The sequence below is a fragment of the Chelonoidis abingdonii genome, chromosome 17, assembly GCF_003597395.2.
Source record: "Chelonoidis abingdonii isolate Lonesome George chromosome 17, CheloAbing_2.0, whole genome shotgun sequence".
NCBI lineage: Eukaryota > Metazoa > Chordata > Testudines > Testudinidae > Chelonoidis > Chelonoidis abingdonii.
The window spans coordinates 28,673,815-28,692,888 of record NC_133785.1 but is presented as its reverse complement, the minus strand read 5'-3'; the positions used below and the strand labels follow the sequence as shown (position 1 = coordinate 28,692,888).

At 40.4% G+C, this 19,074-nt stretch overlaps 1 protein-coding gene across 5 annotated transcripts in view; it reads left to right on the top strand.

Annotated features, from left to right (window-relative positions):
• The window catches only part of CHL1 (cell adhesion molecule L1 like), a 193,696-nt gene that overhangs the window by 145,657 nt on the left and 28,965 nt on the right, over positions 1-19,074 (top strand). For all 5 annotated transcript variants that reach the window (XR_012657127.1, XM_032794614.2, XM_032794616.2 and 2 more), the window contains 9 exons: positions 2,737-2,868; positions 4,659-4,796; positions 5,828-5,939; positions 6,392-6,558; positions 8,393-8,558; positions 9,597-9,721; positions 13,474-13,575; positions 13,804-14,001; positions 15,103-15,173. Coding sequence is in view for 4 of the 5 variants with exons in the window: in XM_032794614.2 (XP_032650505.1) it covers positions 2,737-2,868; positions 4,659-4,796; positions 5,828-5,939; positions 6,392-6,558; positions 8,393-8,558; positions 9,597-9,721; positions 13,474-13,575; positions 13,804-14,001; positions 15,103-15,173 (1,211 nt within the window). In the remaining variant the exon portion in view is untranslated. The remainder of the gene's footprint in view (positions 1-2,736; positions 2,869-4,658; positions 4,797-5,827; positions 5,940-6,391; positions 6,559-8,392; positions 8,559-9,596; positions 9,722-13,473; positions 13,576-13,803; positions 14,002-15,102; positions 15,174-19,074) is intronic.

Here is a 19,074-nt window from a genome sequence, read left to right as displayed (position 1 = left end):
ACCAAAAAAAAATTCCCTCCCCTGAGCTTTGAAAAATCCGGTTTCCTGATTGGTCCTCTTGTCAGGTTTTTGGTTCCCTTTGTTAACCCTTTACAGGTAAAAGAAACATTAACCCTTAGCTATCCATTTATGACAGGTGTAGCCTGGAACATTGGAATGGGGACAGAAAAAGCTGCTTGTTTCTATTTGAGCAGAGTGAGGTTCTTTTAAAAAACAACAACAACAAACACTTTTATTTATTAAAGATAATCCCCCCAAATTTAAAATGCTTATAACCCCTGAAGCTTTTAACTAGCACAATGCCTGGCATCATAACCCTGATCTTGGTTAGGGTGTCTAGTCTTTATTGAGAGAATAATAGTAATTAATAATAATATAATAATTAAGGACTTCATTTAAAAAAAAAACACCCATTGTAATCCCAACCCTGACATTTGCAGTCCTTTTAAGAGGGGTGAATTGCCCCTGGAGGTGGCTGCCTTTACTTATCTTGCTCACACAAATCAGCAACTTGATAGCATAAATGTGGGATTTTGCAGATTCAAGAGGTACCAGGGCCGGCTCTAGCTATTTTGCCGCCCCAAGCACGGCAGCACGCCTCGGAGGGCACTGTGCCGCTCACCGGTCCCGTGGCTCCGGTGGACCTCCCGCAGGCGTCCCTGCAGAGGGTCTGCTGGTCCTGCAGCTCCGGTGAAGCATCCACAGGCACGCCTGTGGGAAGTCCACTGGAGCCAGGGGACCAGCTGAGCCGCCTGCTGCGCTCCCGGCAACCGGCAGAGCGCCCCCTGCGGCATGCCGCCCCAAGCACGCACTTGGCGCGCTAGGGCCTGGAGCCAGCCCTGAGTGATACATGTTCATATTTTGATGCCACATCCATTGCATTTGATATATTAATAGGCAGCACTGCACCCCTTCCTAACAGAGAAGAGCTTCTCTAGTGTCTTCATGGTATAGACTACATTTTAATACTGAGATGGTCTAATGGACACCTATAGACTCACAATTACATAACATCGATGAGGCAACTCTAGGAGTTTCTTATTTGAAAAGTATCAGGAAAGTACTTAGGCTGTGTATTTTTAGCTGTCCTTTAAATCAGCTGAGCAACTGAACACAAGGAGCCAGCACCATGTGGCAGGCAGCCTCTTTTGGATTATCAGAAGTTCTCCAACGAGAACCAGTGATCTTAGAATACATTTTGGTAACCTTTGTATTAGAGTATTGTCACCATCTCATTTCTGTCTTGATCCTCATCTTCAAGACCCTTAATGACCTGGGCCCAAAATATCTAAAAGATTGCCTAAAGCTCCAGGATGGAGGACTGTGGATAACAACTCCAATTCTCAGTCACAGTGGAACTTTCTACCACAAGGGTACAGCTGGTCTCTGCAAGAGACAGAGCTTTGACTGATTCCATACTGTGGAACAAACTCCCATAAGAACGAAGGATCTCCCCATCTTCTGCTCCAAGTGCAAGACGTGCTGCTTTGACCTTCTCTAATGTGAACAAATAGCAGTGTTTACATATTTAAGAAAGAAAAGGAAAACCCTACAAAAACAAACACTAACACTACACACACAATTCTCTTTATTAACATAGACATCGTATTTACTTCCTTTCTAAGAACAAGGAAATATGGCAGTATAGCACTGCATCTCTGGCACCATCATGTGAGCAACTTCTAGCACTTTGACTTTTGAGTGATGACTACTCTATCTTGAACATTTAGGGCCTGTTTCAAACCCAACAGAAGTCAATAGAAAGACTCCCATTTACTTCAGTGATCTTTGGATCAGGCCCCTGGGATCCCAGTTGTCTGGCTATTGTGAGGATGATGCAAAGGTGTTAGAAACCACAAGAAACCTCTCTGGCCAAGAGATAAGCTTGGATGCAGCCCCTGCATTCCCTGAATCACCAAAATATTCTCACCACTGCAGATTCTTCCATCAGAGACCTATATCCAGGTCCTATTGAAGTCAATGGAAGCCACATGGTCGCATCCAAGGGGAGGATTTGGATTGAATAGATATTTGCATTTTGGTTACATTGGTTACATAGATGTCTGTTGTTAAGAGTCCCATATTAAGGATGTTTCTGAAAATATCAAACCAAGCAACCTTCCCATTTTCACCAGCCTTCCTGTCCCAAAACATTTAGCTTTGCACTTACAGCTGGGCATTTTCACTCAAACACTGTCCACTTCCCACAGCCTCTCCTTGGCATTTAATTTCAACAAACACCATCTAAACAGAGGAGAATGTTGTATATATTATTTTAATGTCTCTGGTAGAATCATTTTATAAATCAAAATAAAATAAGAGAATATATTTATCCTTTAAGAGAAAACCTGCTCTGTAATAGTTGATAGAGTGTGCCATCTGCTGGAAGCCATTAGTGATAGCAGCATCTTCATGAACTTTCATTCCTACTAGTTATAACGTCTGCTAATATCAGAGGGGTAGCCGTGTTAGTCTGGATCTGTAAAAGCAGCAGAGAATCCTGTGGCACCTTATAGACTAACAGACGTTTTGGAGCGTGAGNCAGAGAATCCTGTGGCACCTTATAGACTAACAGACGTTTTGGAGCGTGAGCTTTCGTGGGTGAATACCCACTTCGTCAGACGCAGGTAGTGGTATTCACCCACGAAAGCTCACGCTCCAAAACGTCTGTTAGTCTATAAGGTGCCACAGGATTCTATGCTGCGTCTGCTAGTGTGTTATTTTTGTTCTTAACAGAACCTCCTCGGTGGATAAAGAAACCCACAAGTGATGTTTACAGCATAGAGTCAACTGCTTTGCTATTGTGTGAAGCTACTGGCAAGCCTGAGCCAACTATAAAGTGGAGACTTAATGGAATGCCTATTGATAGTAAGTACAGTATACAAAATAGTGTGCTCATGTAATGCCAACAGATGCTGGTCATTGGTGGATGGAATCGAACTGGGGACCTCTGGAGCTTAGTGCATGAGCCAAAAGCCAACTGGCGGTTCGCTAAAGCTGTAGAGTAGACTCATTTAACTCTCCCTCTAAGTGGTCTTGGTGCCACTAGATGGGACACACACCACACCCAGAAGGTGTGTGGGTTACATATTTCCCCTAGCTGAGGGAGCACGTCCCGAGCTTAGAGTCTTCCCAGTTGAAATCCTAGATGAGCCCCAACTTGTAATGCTGACAGACCCCAGTTCGTTGGTGAGTGGGATCGAACCGGGGACTTCTGGAGCTTAGTGCATGAGCCTCTGCCACATGAGGTAAAAGGCAACTGGTTGTTAGGTAAGGGTGTAGAACAGACTTATTTAACTTTCTCTTTTAATGGTCTCGGTGCTGTTAGATGGGACAGAACGCCACACCCAAAAGGTGTGTGGGTTACACTCAGCTGGACAAGATTAGCATATACTGTACTCTCAGCACAAAAGTTTGGCATATAACTCCAAATGCATCATATGATAGTTGATTTGTCTGGTTTAGCCAAAGTGAATACTTTATGGTTATAATGAAGGGAGAAGAATTAAAGTAACATAATATGGAAGCTACAATTGTAATTTAAAGCCTATGGCCAGTCAGTGTAATTTTCTCATCTTTAGGAACATGGATCAGACTCTTACAATACTAGGGCCCCACTGGGACTCATTGACTAGCACAGAGATAAGCCACGAAATGGCTGAAGAGTAAAGGCCCTGCTCCCTCCTTGTTCCTCCCCTGGCACTATCTGCTTGAATTAGAGTGGGGAAGGGCTAGGCCATCTCTCTCTCTCTCTCTCTCTCTGCCTCAGACATACCTGAACCAGCCAGCACAACAGGCTGTACGCTGAACCCCTCTAATGAATTCTAGCTGAGAAAATCAGAATTCCTCTCAACGACCCAATCTGCAGCATGGCCCCTCCATTCTCACTCCAAGTTACTCAGGACACTGTCTAGCCCAGGGATCGGCAACCTCTGGCACGCGGCCCATCAGGGAAATCCACTAGCAGGCCGGGATGGTTTGTTTACCTGCAGTGTATCAGGTTTCGCCGATCAAAGCTCCCACTGGCCGTGGTTCACCGTTCTAGGCCAATGGGGGCTGCGGGAAGTGTCCCTACGCCCATGCCGCTTCCCGCAGCCCCCATTGGCCTGGAATAGCGAAATGCAGCCACTAGGCGCTGCAATCAGCCAAACTTATGGCTGCCACAGGTCAACAAACAGTCCTGGCCCACCAGCGGATTTCCCTGACGGGCCGCGTCCCAAAGGTTGCCGATCCCTGATCTATCCCATCATACCAATAGTTGTAAAGAACATACAGTATGGCTGAAATTCAAAGTTTTGTAGGTGATTTGGACATTCTTTTTAATGAGAACTGGGTAGTCGGATGCCTTAGGTGCTTCTGGAAATCAACACACACATATACAAAATATAAACCATGCTATTTCTGTCATAGGTAAAATATCTCTGTAGATAAACATTTTACTGAAGCCAAGCTATCCAATTCTTTTTCTCCCTGGGAATGATGACGTGCAATGCTTTAGAGCAGCTTTCTGGTGCTTGGGGTACATCACTGCTAACCTAATACTGAATATGCAGCTTGCCCTTTTGGCTTGCATCTGAAATGGAAGCAGTTCAGAGATGCTCTTGAACTCAAAGAAGTGCTTATTCCTCATCCTACTGACATGCTTTGATTCCTTTCAGAAAGGACCTATAGGGGCAGAGTCTCTGGCGGGGAGGTCAGCATTACCAACCTACAACTGCAGGACAGCGCTGTGTACCAGTGTGAGGCAACTAACAAGCATGGCACCATCCTTGCCACTGCCAATGTGAATGTTTTAAGTAAGTACTCCACAATATTAGATTACGTACGGAAAGGATGCTGTTGCCAGAGGACCCAATCCTGCTCACCCATCACTGCTTGAGGCTAAATCATGGGAGTAAAAGTTTGCACTATTAGGCCCACAGTTGTTAATGCTTACCAAAGCTGACAGGTGTTCTATGGCTTTCATCATTAATCTCAGGATTGTAACAAGTTCATTGTAACTTTTGCATTGGTCCAAAATTTGAAGAGATGCTATTTATTGTGTAATCTGATTCAAAGAGCCTTGCATCACGTGCACTGTGTTATATGTTTAGTGTAAGCACACAATGACTCATGTGTATACTCTATTTTAAGAATTGTGCTTCGCACAAGGACTTCTATTAAATAAAACACTAACAGATAGTTGAGTTGAGACCGATGATGTGGAACCAGGATTGTGCCCTTAACTGTACAATTATATTACACAGATCACTAATCTGGAATTTCAGTTTTTATTACCAATTTGTTCATTTAAGAAACAATCATAATGCTGGGAATTGACTTAGTGGAAGCAGTCCCCATCAGCAGCAGAACCAATGTAGTTTCCCCCATCCAGCCCAAGATTTCTGGAGCAAGTCGTAGGCCCTACAGCCCCAGCATGTCAGAGAACCAACCTCCTGTTGTCTTTCACAACAAGGTTTCCTGATGCGTTTACACAGTGGGGCTTGAGAGGAAAGCCAGTGACTAGCTCCAGACAAGGAGCATAGTATAAAGGTAGAGTATGACAGTGAATTTCTCATTAAGTAGATACACCAGCCATTGATCCTTATGAGCTGGTGGCAGTAGCTGTCGAAGCATCTGAGCTGCAGTTGCACTGAGTGGTAGGACAGCTGGAGGCTCCAGAAATGGAATCATTCCCCATTGTGCAGTTCCCTCTTGCACCAGCCCAGTTACTTGAACTCATTGTTGTGCTAGTGGCGGGGAGGGCACTGGGAAGTGGATCTGAGAAAGAACGTGTTTGATTCTCACTCCAAAGCATAACATAGCTGATTTACGTTCTGTTTTGCAGATATTGCTCCATTAGTGCTAACCTCAAATAGTGAAGACTACGCCACCGTTGTTGGTTCCAATGCTTTCTTGCACTGTCAAGTTTTTGCTTCACCTCCTGCTGTCATTAGTTGGTAAGCCATTGATAACTGCCTGCCTGCTGCTTGTTTTAAATCACTGGTTTTATACTGAACATGTTATTTAGCTGTACAAACACATTGAAACTTTTCAGTCATCATGTTTGAGTTAAATTTAATAGTGAATAAGATAATATCAGTATGGTGGACTTAAACAAGCTTTTTATCCAAGGATCTCAAGGCACAGTGCTGTACAAAGATTAATAAAACCCCACAACATCTGTTTGCGGAAGGTAGTGTAATATCCAATAGGCTAGTAAAGTGAGACATGGTGTGCCTAACATGACTTGCTCAGAGATATTCAGTCACTCAGTGACATAGCTGGGAATAGAATTCAGACATCTTCATGTTATTCCTTTGCAATAATTGCTAAACCTAAATTCCTTCTCGTGTGACGGCCTGGTTCCAAGACTCTTGGAAATAATTGGTAACCATTATTATACTGCTAGGATGAGGGACGACAGCACCAGGCCACTTGAAGGTCTGCGGTACACTGTATATGAAAATGGCACCTTGGAGATCAGAGAGACAAAGAAAGAAGATTCTGGGTCGTACACTTGTTGGGTGACAAATGTGCGTGGAAAAAGGGCAATCACTGCCAATCTGGGTATCAGAGGTAACTTCTCATTTTATGAATAGACACCTCTTTGAAACATGTTAAGTCTTTACAGAAAATGTATTCCAAAGCAGAGGTATATTCTGCTTCTTGTAATTGCTTCAAAAATTATTACATGCTTTATGGACAATACTTGATTCAGAAGGACCCAGTCCAGCAAAAGAAGCAGCATCATGTATGGATGATGCAAGGGACAACTATTCAGTGTTTAATGCAAGGAACGTGAAAGAATCAAGGCAAGGTATGCACTCTTGCATATTTAGTGCATGGTTCTTCCCCCATGAATGGATAATCCTCACATTGTCCTGGGCACTGCAAAAAGAATGACAAGGCACAACGAATGTGGCTTAACTAGGTTACAGCTTTAATAACATATCTGGGAACTATCTGGCAATAACTTCTCCAGAGTAGATCAAACTTCCTTCTGTAATCCACACCACCTTGGGGAGGACTGCCCTCATCCCACCCCCTTCCACACCATTAACCTGGTCCCAGCAGCATTGCTGCAACCCCTCTGCCATCCCCCTTTTTAATGTTGAGGGCATGGGTATTGGGTCTTTGCTGTACCAGACATTAGGAACCTCCTACCCCATTCCCCACTTCTTTGGGGTTGTCTTCTCCAACCTCTACCACTAATTCCAATTTTTCAGGGGATTGGACCCCCTAGTGCATGAGTACCTGCGTTGGGCACCTGCTGAGTTTCAACAACATGAGTGATAACACTCTACCCTCTCAGATTGGAGTAGGATCTGAGTTTTGGGGCCTTGCTGTGGGCATTATGCTAGCAGCCTTTTTGAGACTGGGAAGGAGTTTCTTCCATATTCCTATATTGGCCTGAGCACCATGGGGGTGGGGGGAGAAAGATGGGAGGGTTTGCTTCCTCTCAACAGCCCAGAGACTTAGTGGATATGCTGGGTTTGTAATGTTTGCGATTGGGGATAATTATAGCTTTCCTGAAATGTGTGTTGCCTTTAAATTACTGATATATACTTTCAGCTTTAATTCCATTTTAACACAGGCTTTGGGGTTTTTTTTGTTTTGTGTCTTGAAATGGAGTATGGGGCTGGACAGATACAGTTGAGAACATAATCTAAAGTCAATGGGTTGCCCATGTTACAGAGGGTTTAGTGTAGCCTGAAGAACAACTAATGATGCATGAGTAGAAAAGGCTGCAGTTTGACTCTGAGCCAAAGATGATTTTGCAGGTTTTGTAGTTAGGGAAGAAAACAAAACAAAACAAAAACCCTTCTTTTATTTGTTTAGAAATTAATGAGAGACTAAAAATTTGGGAACATGCAATGAAAAGTTCACAAAGCTACTTTTCACTGTATGACAGTATAGCCAATTGCTTTCCATTACTTATTCTTCTATTTCTTCATTCAGACTGATTTTTAAATAACAAACTTGATTGTGATATTTTTCCCCACTTGTCTTTAATTATTTTGTCGTTTTCTCTGTGTCATTGCCAAAGTGTATTTGAACTAGGATTGGGCATAAAAATCATAGTCAAATTTTTCTATCTCATTTATTTTGTCATATACTCTGGCACACCATTAGCTAGGATGTTCACCTGTGATATTTTGCTATAAACTTCTGATTGGCTGTATGATCCTCTTTGATATGAATTGAACTCAAAGGAAAATGCTTGTATAGTACACTAAATGTTAGCACAACCTCAAATCAAAAATATTCCTCCTTAATTTGACTTGTATGCAGAAAAACTACAGTGTATTGCTCCTATGATCATTTTCTGCATTTGAATTGCTTGGTACAATCACCTGTAGTACAATCACCTGTATATTGCTAATCAGAATATCTTTCTGTGATCAACCAGATGCTACAAAACTTGTTGTTACTCCTGAAAACCCTCAAGTGCTGAAATCACATTCAGTTTTATTGAAATGTCAGTCTGAATATGACTCACACTTGAAACAAAGTTTTAAATTATCCTGGAGGAAAGATGGAGATGAGTTCCAAATCAACGGCACAGAAGATGGCAGGTAATCTTGATGACAACCTCTCCTTGTTTTGACTCTGAAATAATACTGTGTTATGTGTAGCATGGTTAATTTTGTTTCCTGGGGATAGGATGTTTTTTATAACTTTAAGCCAAGCCTGTGCATATCATAGCTGTGCATGCAGCACATATTTTTGTGAATGCACCTGTGTTCTTTCAAATATTTTAAAGTTTGGTTTTTTGTTGTTTTTTTTTAAACCGAGCTATGCAGGTACGTTCGTATTTACTTGCTATCCTGTGGTGCAGTATGTCTCATTCGGCAGGTACGCTGCACAGTGAAGTACTAACCTTGGCTGCCTACGCTTAGTCCAAGTGTGAAATACTGGCTCCACTGCAGCCACTGGGTGTTTTATCATTTATCTGATAAAACTGGGTGTTTTATCAGCATTTCACCCCGGTTGTTCAATATTTGGGTGTTGGCTGCTTAGCAAGACCTAGAAACATTAGTTTAAACAGTATACATGAAAAGCAGTGTGTTTGAGTGTTGTGTCCTAAGCATAGGAATGAATGAAATGAGGGCTGAATTTTGCTCCCTGTATACTTTTGCCATTGAATTTGATAGGATTAGGATTGAGCCCCTTATCCTATGAAGTGTCTGGAATGGACAATTCTGGAGGATTAAATTCCTTTGTTTTTAAGTCATGGAAGAGGTTCAGCCCCCTACGCCGCACCACATAATATGACTGAGCACATACATAAAGGCTGAGGGCCAGATCCTCATTGAGGGGTAAATCAGCATAGTTCCATTCAAGTCAATGAAGCCATGCCATTTACACCAGCTGAAGATCTAACTCTGAGCTCTAAATTGCTACAAAAATAATATTCTAAAGTACAATGTATAAAATATATTCAGCTAAGACACAATTTTAAATAAGATATACACCACCACTGTATTACTCCAAATTAGTCTGTTATCAAAAGCGTGCATGAACAGGCCTTCAGGAAAAAAATGTCTATCAATAATATGCTTCTCTTCCAATTCTCTCTCATATGTTTGTGTAATTTCTTTTTTGTCCTGAAGGATAATTACTGAAATGGATACATTGTTCATATCAAGTGTGACATTCGAGGATCAAGGCGTTTACACCTGTGTGGCTAGTACATCCCTGGACAGTGTCACAGCTGAATCCCAATTAATTGTCCTTGGTAAGTAATTTCTCCCCCCCGGTTTGCAGACTACATCCAAAAAGTTAAACAATATAGTGATTCAGACCAGTTTTTCTACATACACAGTTCAATTTATAGAGCATCAGTGGCCTGATTTTCAGAGATTCAGAGCATCTGCAGCATCTATTAATTTTGATTAGGACTATGCTTTCTCAACATCTGTGAAAACTGGGCCTCAGAGCACAATATTCTGATACAACAAAACATATAATAATGTCCTTGTTGAGCACCATTCATCATTTTCTCTTGTGCAAGAGGCAATCACATCAGCTGTTGGAGCTGTTGAAGGCTGGAAGCTCTAGTGGCATTGCTGGAAAAGATATGCTGTCACTTTGCAACCTCAGGGGGAGGATTCCTCCATCCTAGCTTCCATGGAGATCTCCAGCATACAACCTAGCCACCTGAACTGTGCTGGTTCCAGAATATGATATTACAAGAGCCATCCATGAGAACTTACCAATTTGACTTAGATATATACATAAGTCTACCTTGCTATTTGAATACACCTTATGTACCTCTTCAGTTATGATTAGGAATACTTATTCTGCAAAAATAGTGAGGCAGCTTTATTTTGTTTTCTAAAGTCCTGAAGCTAAGGTACCTATATATCCCCCAGTACTATAGTATCTGAGTGACTTACAATCTTTAATGTAGTTATCCTCACAAAATCCCTTGTGAGATAGGGAAGTACTATTATCTATGTACTAGTCAATTACTAAGGGCTATTGTCTTATTTGCTATGGCTAACAGAATCTTTTAGTTCAAGCATTTGAGGCTCATGCTTTAAGATACTGAGGTGCCAGGTTCAATCCTTGCATCTGACAGCTTCGGGCTGCAGGTTCATCAGTCTCCATATGTGGCACAGCCATCATGAGAAGGGGTGCAGTTATACCCCCTTTTTACAGAAAGGGAACTAAGGGCTTGTCTAGGCTTGAAATGCTACAGCAGCACAACTTATGCCAATGGGAGAGGTTCTCCCAAATCAGTGTAGGTAATCCACCTCCCTGAGACGTGATAGCTAGGCTGGTTATGTGAGCTTTTCACATCCCTGTGACATAGCTAGGTTGACCTAACATTTTAGTATAGACCAGGCCGAAGGCACAGGGAGACTAAATGATTTACCTAACATCACACAGGAAGCTAGTGACAGAACTGAGACTTGAAATCCAGCTCTCCCAAGTCCCATGCTGGCACCATAATCACTGGGCCAGCCTCCTTTTCTCCGGACTCTGCTGTGGACTGCCTGCTGCTCTGCCCATGTGAAGTCCTATTGAAGTCATGGGTTGGCGACCTGGTGCACTGACATGCAATCCATTGCAGAATCATAGCCTACATACCTATCTAAAGGAATTGAATATTAACAGGAATATTACTTTAAGGGCAAGCTTTTGTTTTTGTTTGTTTATTTTCTTGGCAGAGGCTGCAGCAGGACTTAAATCACTCACCTGCATGGTTTTATATTTATTTCATGCTTTAATTATAAATGCTGGTTTTCAATAAAAAGTAAATTAACATGACATGCCTTTTATTTACAGTACTGTACTTTTATACTACTGTGTAATTCAACATGTTTATTGACTATTTGTTATACGATTTATGAAAATTCCATGAAGGGCTATATTCCCTTTTAAAAGTTGACCTGCTTGGGGGAAAAAATGGTCTTGATCCTTTTTTGCTTTTATTATCATGTATGAAAAATAGCCAGATGGGGGTTTAAAAAAATCTGTGTTTTTTCAAACTAATAATTCAAGCTTTTAATGAAAACTCTATGGTGACTAGAGAACTAACTTCACTAAAAACAAGACACCACAATTTGAGCAGGAAGGAATTTTTAGTTGGACTGTTTAAGACTGTTTGGTTTTGTTAACACCCATCAGTGACTAATGGACATATTGGAGAACATCTTTATTAAAATAGAGGACCGTTGTCTCTCCAAATAAGATCTAAGAACTCACAACAGACATGCTCTGAGACCCCAAGAGGGCTACTAGCAAAATTTAGGGAGGCCATACTGGGTATTTCTGATACACCTCCACCTTGATATAACGCAACTCGATATAACACAAATTCGGATGTAATGCGGTAAAGCAGTGCTCTGAGGGGGCGGGGCTGCGCACTCTGGTGGATCAAAGCAAGTTTGATATAATGCGGTTTCACCTATAATGTGGTAAGATTTTTTGGCTCCCGAGGACGGCGTTGTATCGAGGTACTGGTGTATTTCAAAGGTGTAATACAATTGGGGAGGAGAGGAGAAGTAGGGTGAAGGGAAGAAGCACGGTAAGAAGGCACAAACTCACTTTTTAAAAATCCTGTGCCTTCGCCTTTAATTTAGTTTACAAAAATGCAGTGTCAGTCCTAGTTTTAGCCAGTTATAAAGGTGACTTGACTGGGGCACAAGGAGGATGAAAACTTGCACAAGGCCTCAAAGCACCACTCCTTAATTGGTTTAATTGCTATGTCACATAGCCATAGATTAAAGTGATTCCAGGAGATGGAACCATTTCCACTTTGAGGTTTGAAGAACATGTTCATAATGAACAGAATTTAATTTTTAACCTTTTTTTTATTTCTTTCATGGGTTTTTTTGTTTGTATTTAGATATTATTTCAACAAACATACTGCATCACAATACTGTTGCTATGAGAAATTGTTCTTTTTCCTCAGACCATATATATTTCGTAAAACGGATGGTAAAAATGACAAAACAAGTCTCAATAACTGATGAAGATAAACATCTGTCAGTCTGAATGTGCCTGTATTAAAAGCATTCACTGTAGGGTATGCATTTTCACAAACATATGTTATCCCAAACCATAGATCGTCTCTATTGCCTCTTATAAACTTATTGAAAAACACAAGGTCATTCTGCAAAAATGTCTGTCCTCCCATGCTGTTTTCCTGCTCTCCTGCTGGTTAATCCATCTCTGTAGATGCTGTATTAAAGCTTTACAAGTCAGATTCTAAACTCCTATATAGACAGACCTTGATATGTAGCTCTGAAAATCAGCTCTGACACAGACAGTGCATATGATGGAGCAGTAGCTGGAGTTGGAATGACTCTGCTGGGAGATTAAAAGTCATTTTTGTGGCACCTAGATGAGAGATCTAGCCAGGTTGTTACTTCGTACTCACCATCATAGCATCTAAGCACCCAACTGGCTTTTGTCCTAGCCTCTAGACAGATTGTGAACTGAGAAGCTGGGTGATGAACTTTCTTCTCCACTCACATATCATAGGGTTAAACTGGGAATCCATCAGGGATAATGAATTTTCTCCTCCCACTAACATTTAAGGGTGTTGGTTTAATATCTGGTGAAGTTCACTCTTCTTCCCCCATCATTGCGGTTTGGACCATAATAAATAAGTGAAGCAAATGCAGTTTCTGTTAAAAAAAACAGCACTGATATATATTCATTGTTATATAGACTTTATATTGATTAAGGAAAAAAGAAATCTATTGCACAAGTTGTTATAATAAGAGTACACGAGATTTCCCTGAAAATGAGTATAGCAATTCATAAAATCAGAGGATCTACTTTGTGTTTATATAATAAGGGTGGGATTTTTAAAAGTGATTGTTGCTGGCCTAACCAAGTCGCCATTGAAGTCAATGGGAGTTTTACCACAGCCTTCAGCTGAAGCAGTTAGGCCATAATGCACCACACTGTTGAAATCTTACCCTAAATACACACAACTCACCTTCTTTCTGCTATTTTCTCTTTATTTCTTAGATGTTCCTGACCCTCCAGAAGAGCTGCTTCTCTCAGAAAAACAGAACAGAAGTGTTAGATTATCCTGGAAAGCAGGAGACAGTCACAACAGTCTCATTTATGGTATGAAGGATTCTAGTACATAGTCGTGCATTTATTTTGTCCTTTATTATGTCATTACCAGTAGAATAAACAAATAAGGTTCATATACATCGTTAATGGTTTTTATTTTTGAAGTACCTTTGTTATAAATTTTGTTTTCTTCTGTGCTTGCCATTGAATTTATATGGGCTTTAATTCAGAGTTATGCTTTTGGTATTATCTTTCTCATTTTTATTTTTCCCCTTCCAGAGTCCATTGTAGAATTTGAAGCAAATCGTTGGGAGCCTGGGAAGTGGCAGGAACTCTCAAGAATCTCAGGGAACAACACAACCGTTGTTTTATCATTGGCTCCTTATATAAGTTACCAGTTCCGTGTTATATCCGTTAATGGTGTTGGAAGAAGCAAGGCTAGCGCATCATCAACACGCTATGAAACACCTCCCACTGGTAAATACTGTCATCTCATTTCCTGGCTGTATATGTTCTAGACTAACGTTCAATCCAATTTGTTCCTTGAGGGTTTGAAATCAGACAGGGTTGCTTTCAGCCCAGTTTAAGTGATCTGGGACCAGATTTTTATACTCCTGAAAACCTGAACACCTTATTCCATGATTTGTCCCACTGAAGCCAAATGGGGTCTCTCTGAAGATGTAGTTATATTCTATAGTCTCTGAAAGAGAGAGAGGTCAGAGCTGAGACCCACACCAGCCAGAAGAGCTGGTACCCTGCGAAGGGGAGCATATGCCACACATTTGCCAAGGGTGGCACAGCAGCAGTGCTCTTCTGCACCCTCTGAAACTCTGGAGGACAGCTTACTAAGTCAGGCACAATGGTCCAGGGGCTTCAGCTGGTTCTGTTCCTTAAAGCCACAATATAGTCCTTTTATATGCAAGCAGTAACTAGATAGGATCTTTAGCAAGATTTATGGTGAGCCTCCCAGCAGCTCTGAACTTGTCACACATCTCCATTCACAACACATTTCTCATTGTAACACAAAATGACTGGTTCCTGAAAGTACTTGCAGAGGCCAGCTGTTCAGCATTGCATAGTAATTTGCATTGCCCGGGCTTTATTTTTGCTTTAGGTTTTGTTTTTGTTTTTTTATGTAACTCGTCTCAGCTTCTTCCACAGTTTTTCAGCTCTGTGTCACACACTAATGATACACCTTCTGTTTTTCATTCCCAATAGGGGGAATCTCTCTTCAGAATAATCCCCCTACATCTGGTACTCTGAAATCCAAAAAGTCAGTTTAGAGATATCAACTAAAAGTAACCAAGAAGGCTGCTCAAGATCAAACCATATAAACTACACATTTGTTCAGTAACCCTCTGTTGTGTCAAGTAATTATGTTTAATCATGGGTTCTTTATTTACATGTTGGTTAGTTGCAACAAAGCCAATTCATTTCAAGTAAGGAAATTAGCTTGGCACTTTTCACATCTATCTGGTTGTTTTGTGAAGATGTAGGGCATAGGGGAAGAGGGGAAAAAAGACAGGATTGATGAAGGACAGATGGTGTAAACTAATTTTATTTGTTCTACTGTTATAGCTCCAGACAAGAACCCAGAAAACATCCAAGTCGAAGCTTCTGAACCAAATGAAATGGTTATGAAATGGGAGGTAATTTAAAAGTTCCTATCAGTGATACTATATGTGAAATTTCTCCTTTCAAGCTGAAGACCCTGAAGCATTTCTGAAGTTATCAGGATCGTGTTATGAGAGTACCCACATTTTCAATATGGGTTTAATGGGTTTCTTCCTGCTATCTGTCTTCTAGTTGTCATTAGTAACTCCATGGATGAAATCCAAGGACCAATGAAGTCAAAGGCAAAGCTCCTATTCACTTCAATGGGGCAAGGATTTATTTCCTCCTTCTACCATTCAAAAATAAATTTTTGACACCTGTGTGACAAATGCTGTGGAAAAATGTAAGAAGGCCTGTAATACACAAGTGTGTAGTGGGGAGAAGAAATGCCATATATAGCAAGAGCTGGAGAAGGTCATTAGTGCAAATGTTAAAAGAATCTGTAGAAGTATTGAGGACAGAATTACAGACTTCAGATTTCCAGAGTGTTTGTCTGTAATTTATGTGCCATCAGTTCAGAGGCATATATTTTCTCTTTAATTCCAAACGGGTTTTAATAATTATAGAAGGAATGTATTTTGTGTAACTAGAATAAAACACATTTTGCATTGGATTTGGAAAGATTATTTTCCACCCTGGTTCTGGCAGAAACGAACCATACAAATTCCCACAACCTGAATTTTCATTTTAGGTTGGGTGTAGAGTGACCAGATGTCTCGATTTTATAGGGACAGTCCCAATTTTGGGGCCTTTTTCTTATGTAGGCTCCTATTATCCCTCACCCCCATCCCGATTTTTCATATTTGCTGTCTGGTTAATCTAGTTCGGTGTAGCCCAGAAGTGACTGTGACCCTCTAAGTCTATTGACTATTACTTTATTGTGAAACTTCATTGTACAAAATATTCCATAGTCAGTGAGAACAATTCTATGTTTATAAGCAGTTACACAGAGGCAGCTACCAACACAGACAGCATATGTTGTTGTTAATTATTTGTACTGCTAGCTCAACATAATCTCTGCCCAAAAATCTTACAATCTACAATTCAGTTGTAGCACAACAAATAAAGGTGAGAATGGAGTGGGATTGGATAGGTTTAGATAAATAAGAACAGACAGGGATTCTGGGTTCATTTAGATTATTTTTGGAAACAAATATTTTTATTTAGTTTGCTTCTTGTAGGCTTTGCAGCAGATCTTCTCTGCCTGATGCATACGGAATACTTTATTTCCAGCAGTCAAGGGCTGGATATATACAAACACTGATTCTACAAAATGATGTTAATCTGCCTAGTTTGGATTAACAGATCAGATGAGCATTAGCAATAGGATTTTCAGTCAAGGCTTTGCAGCATTAAGCAAGATCAAAATAATAGTTGAGTGGGGCTGAAATTTAACCCTAAACTGGAATTTATTTTCCAGCAATAAATTTTATTTTGTTTTCTTTTTCATGTGTTTTAATCAAGGGGATTTACAAAATTAAATCTCTGTGTGATGCTTTGACAATTCAATGAAGAAGTCAGAGTGTAAGTAATGATGATAATTTTAAACAGTCATGTGCTCCTAAACATGATGCAAAACTGTTAATAAATGACAATTCAATAAATTACATTATTAGTGCAGTTAGTTAAACATTATTTCAAATTAAGTCAATTTAAAGTGTGATCCAGCAAAGACTTTGAATATAGAGTTCATGTGATTTGTTGGATTGGATCTGTAGTGGGTTTTTTTTTTAATGCTTCTTATATATGGAAAAAATATTGATTGAATTCTTAACATTTTTGTGACATATACATTACAATTAAATTCTAAAAGTAGTTTGACTTATAAAAACACATTGTTCAAGTCTAGATCTGAGCAAAATTTTTTGCACAAAACTTTTTTTGACAAAAAATACAAATTTGGTGACACTGAAACATTTAATGAATTCCTGTTAATTTTGCCAAATTGTTTTGAACGTAAAGGTAACCTAAAAAAAATTCTGAAAAAAAAAATTTATTTTGATTTTTTTCTAAAGGAAACATTTTGATTTTTTTAGATAAAAATAAATGTTCCTTTCAAAAACATTTTAAAATGGTCAAAACTGAAATATTTGAATTTAATGAAATATTTTTTGTTCAACCTGTTTTGTTTAGCCTGTGGTTCCACCACAAACATTGTTTTAAAAAGTGTTTTGGAAGTGCCAGTGACCCGTTCCCCCTTCCCCCCCCCTAAAAAAATCAATGTTATTTTCCCAGCTCTATTCAAACCCAACCCATGTTGGTTTGTTACCATATGATGGCTATATGATGGTCTATGTAAAATGAGTCTAGTGCAGTAGTGGGCAACCTGCAGCTCATGGGCCACATGCAGCCCATCAGGGTAATCATCTGGCGGGCTCCCAGAGTATTTGTTTACATTTATATGGCCGCCCACAACTCCCAGTGGCTGCGGTTTGCCATTCCCGGCCAATGAGAGCTGCGGGAAGCCTAGCCTCTGCTTCCCTCAGCTCCCATTGGCCAAGAATAGTGAACCATGGCCACTAGGGGCTGCGGGAAGCCGTTCAAATGTAAACAAATGGTCTGGTGGCCTGCCAGCAGATTACCCTGATGGGCCGCAGGTGCCCGCCAGTGGTCTAGTAAGCTGAGTGATTAAATCCAGTTTGCAGGTATGCACATCATAAGGCTCAGAACTGGTAGCCTTACTGGCAATCTTGACAAAGAACAGCTATGACCAGTCTGATTGTAAGGCCTCTACCACTGCCCCATCATTTATTCATCTCCTCAGATACACTTCCCCACAACTGAAGTAAATGGCAGGCTTTCCATTGACTTCAAAGGCTGCTAGATCAGATCCTAAAGGGCCTTGCGACTGAACTAGCCTATCAATAAGGGTGAACACCTCAGCTTTTTGATGAAAAATGGCTTATTTTTTGTAAATGAAAATGTTCTGTGAAACTTTTCATCTCTTCCTAAATTTTCTGATTTCTAAACCAAAAAACAATCAACTGAAGAAAAATGCTATAAAAATTGAAAAGATTTTATGCAAAACAAACAAACCATTTCTTTCTAAAATGTCTACAGAAAAGCCATACCATTTTCCAACCAGCCCCAGCTGACACCATTTTATGGATTCATTCTTTCCTTTTATAGCAAAGAGGTTCCTCAACCAAGCAGTAATAAATAAATAAATAAATAAATTTAAAAAATGGAGCATAGCTATTACCGGTCAAGTGTCCAGATCTAGTTGGGTGGAGTGTGTGGCGGAGGGAGGGAGAGAGAGGGCGGTGGAGAGTGGATGGTGCATATTTAAGATTTTACAGGGTAATCTCAACTTATTCATAAATGATCTAGAGAAAAGGGGTAAAAAGTGAGGTGGCAAAGGTTGCAGATGACACTAAACTGCTCAAGGTAGTTAAAACCAAAGCAGGCTGTGAAGAACTTCAAAAAGATCTCACAAAACTAAGTGATTGGGCAACAAAATGGCAAATTAAATTTAATGTGGATAAAACTAAAATAATGCACATTGGGAAAAATAACCCCAACCCACATACAATATGGTGGGGGCTAATTTAGCTACAACAAATCAGGAAAAAGATCTTGGAGTCATCGTGGACAGTTCTCTGAAGACATCCATGCAGTGTGCAATGGCAGTCAAAAAAAGCAAGCCGGATGTTAGCAATCATTAAAAAGGGGATAGAGATTAAGACAGAGAATATCTTATTGCCCTTATATAAATTCATGGTACGCCCATATCTTGAATACTGCTTATAGATGTGGTCTCCTCATCTCAAAAAAGATACACTGGCATTAGAAAAGGTTCAGAGAAGGGCAACCAAAATGATTAGGAGTTTGGAAGGGGTCCCCTATGAGAAGAGATTAAAGAGGCTAGGATTTTTCAGCTTGGGAAAGAGGAGGCTAAGGGGAGGATATGATAGAGGTATATAAAATCATGAGTGG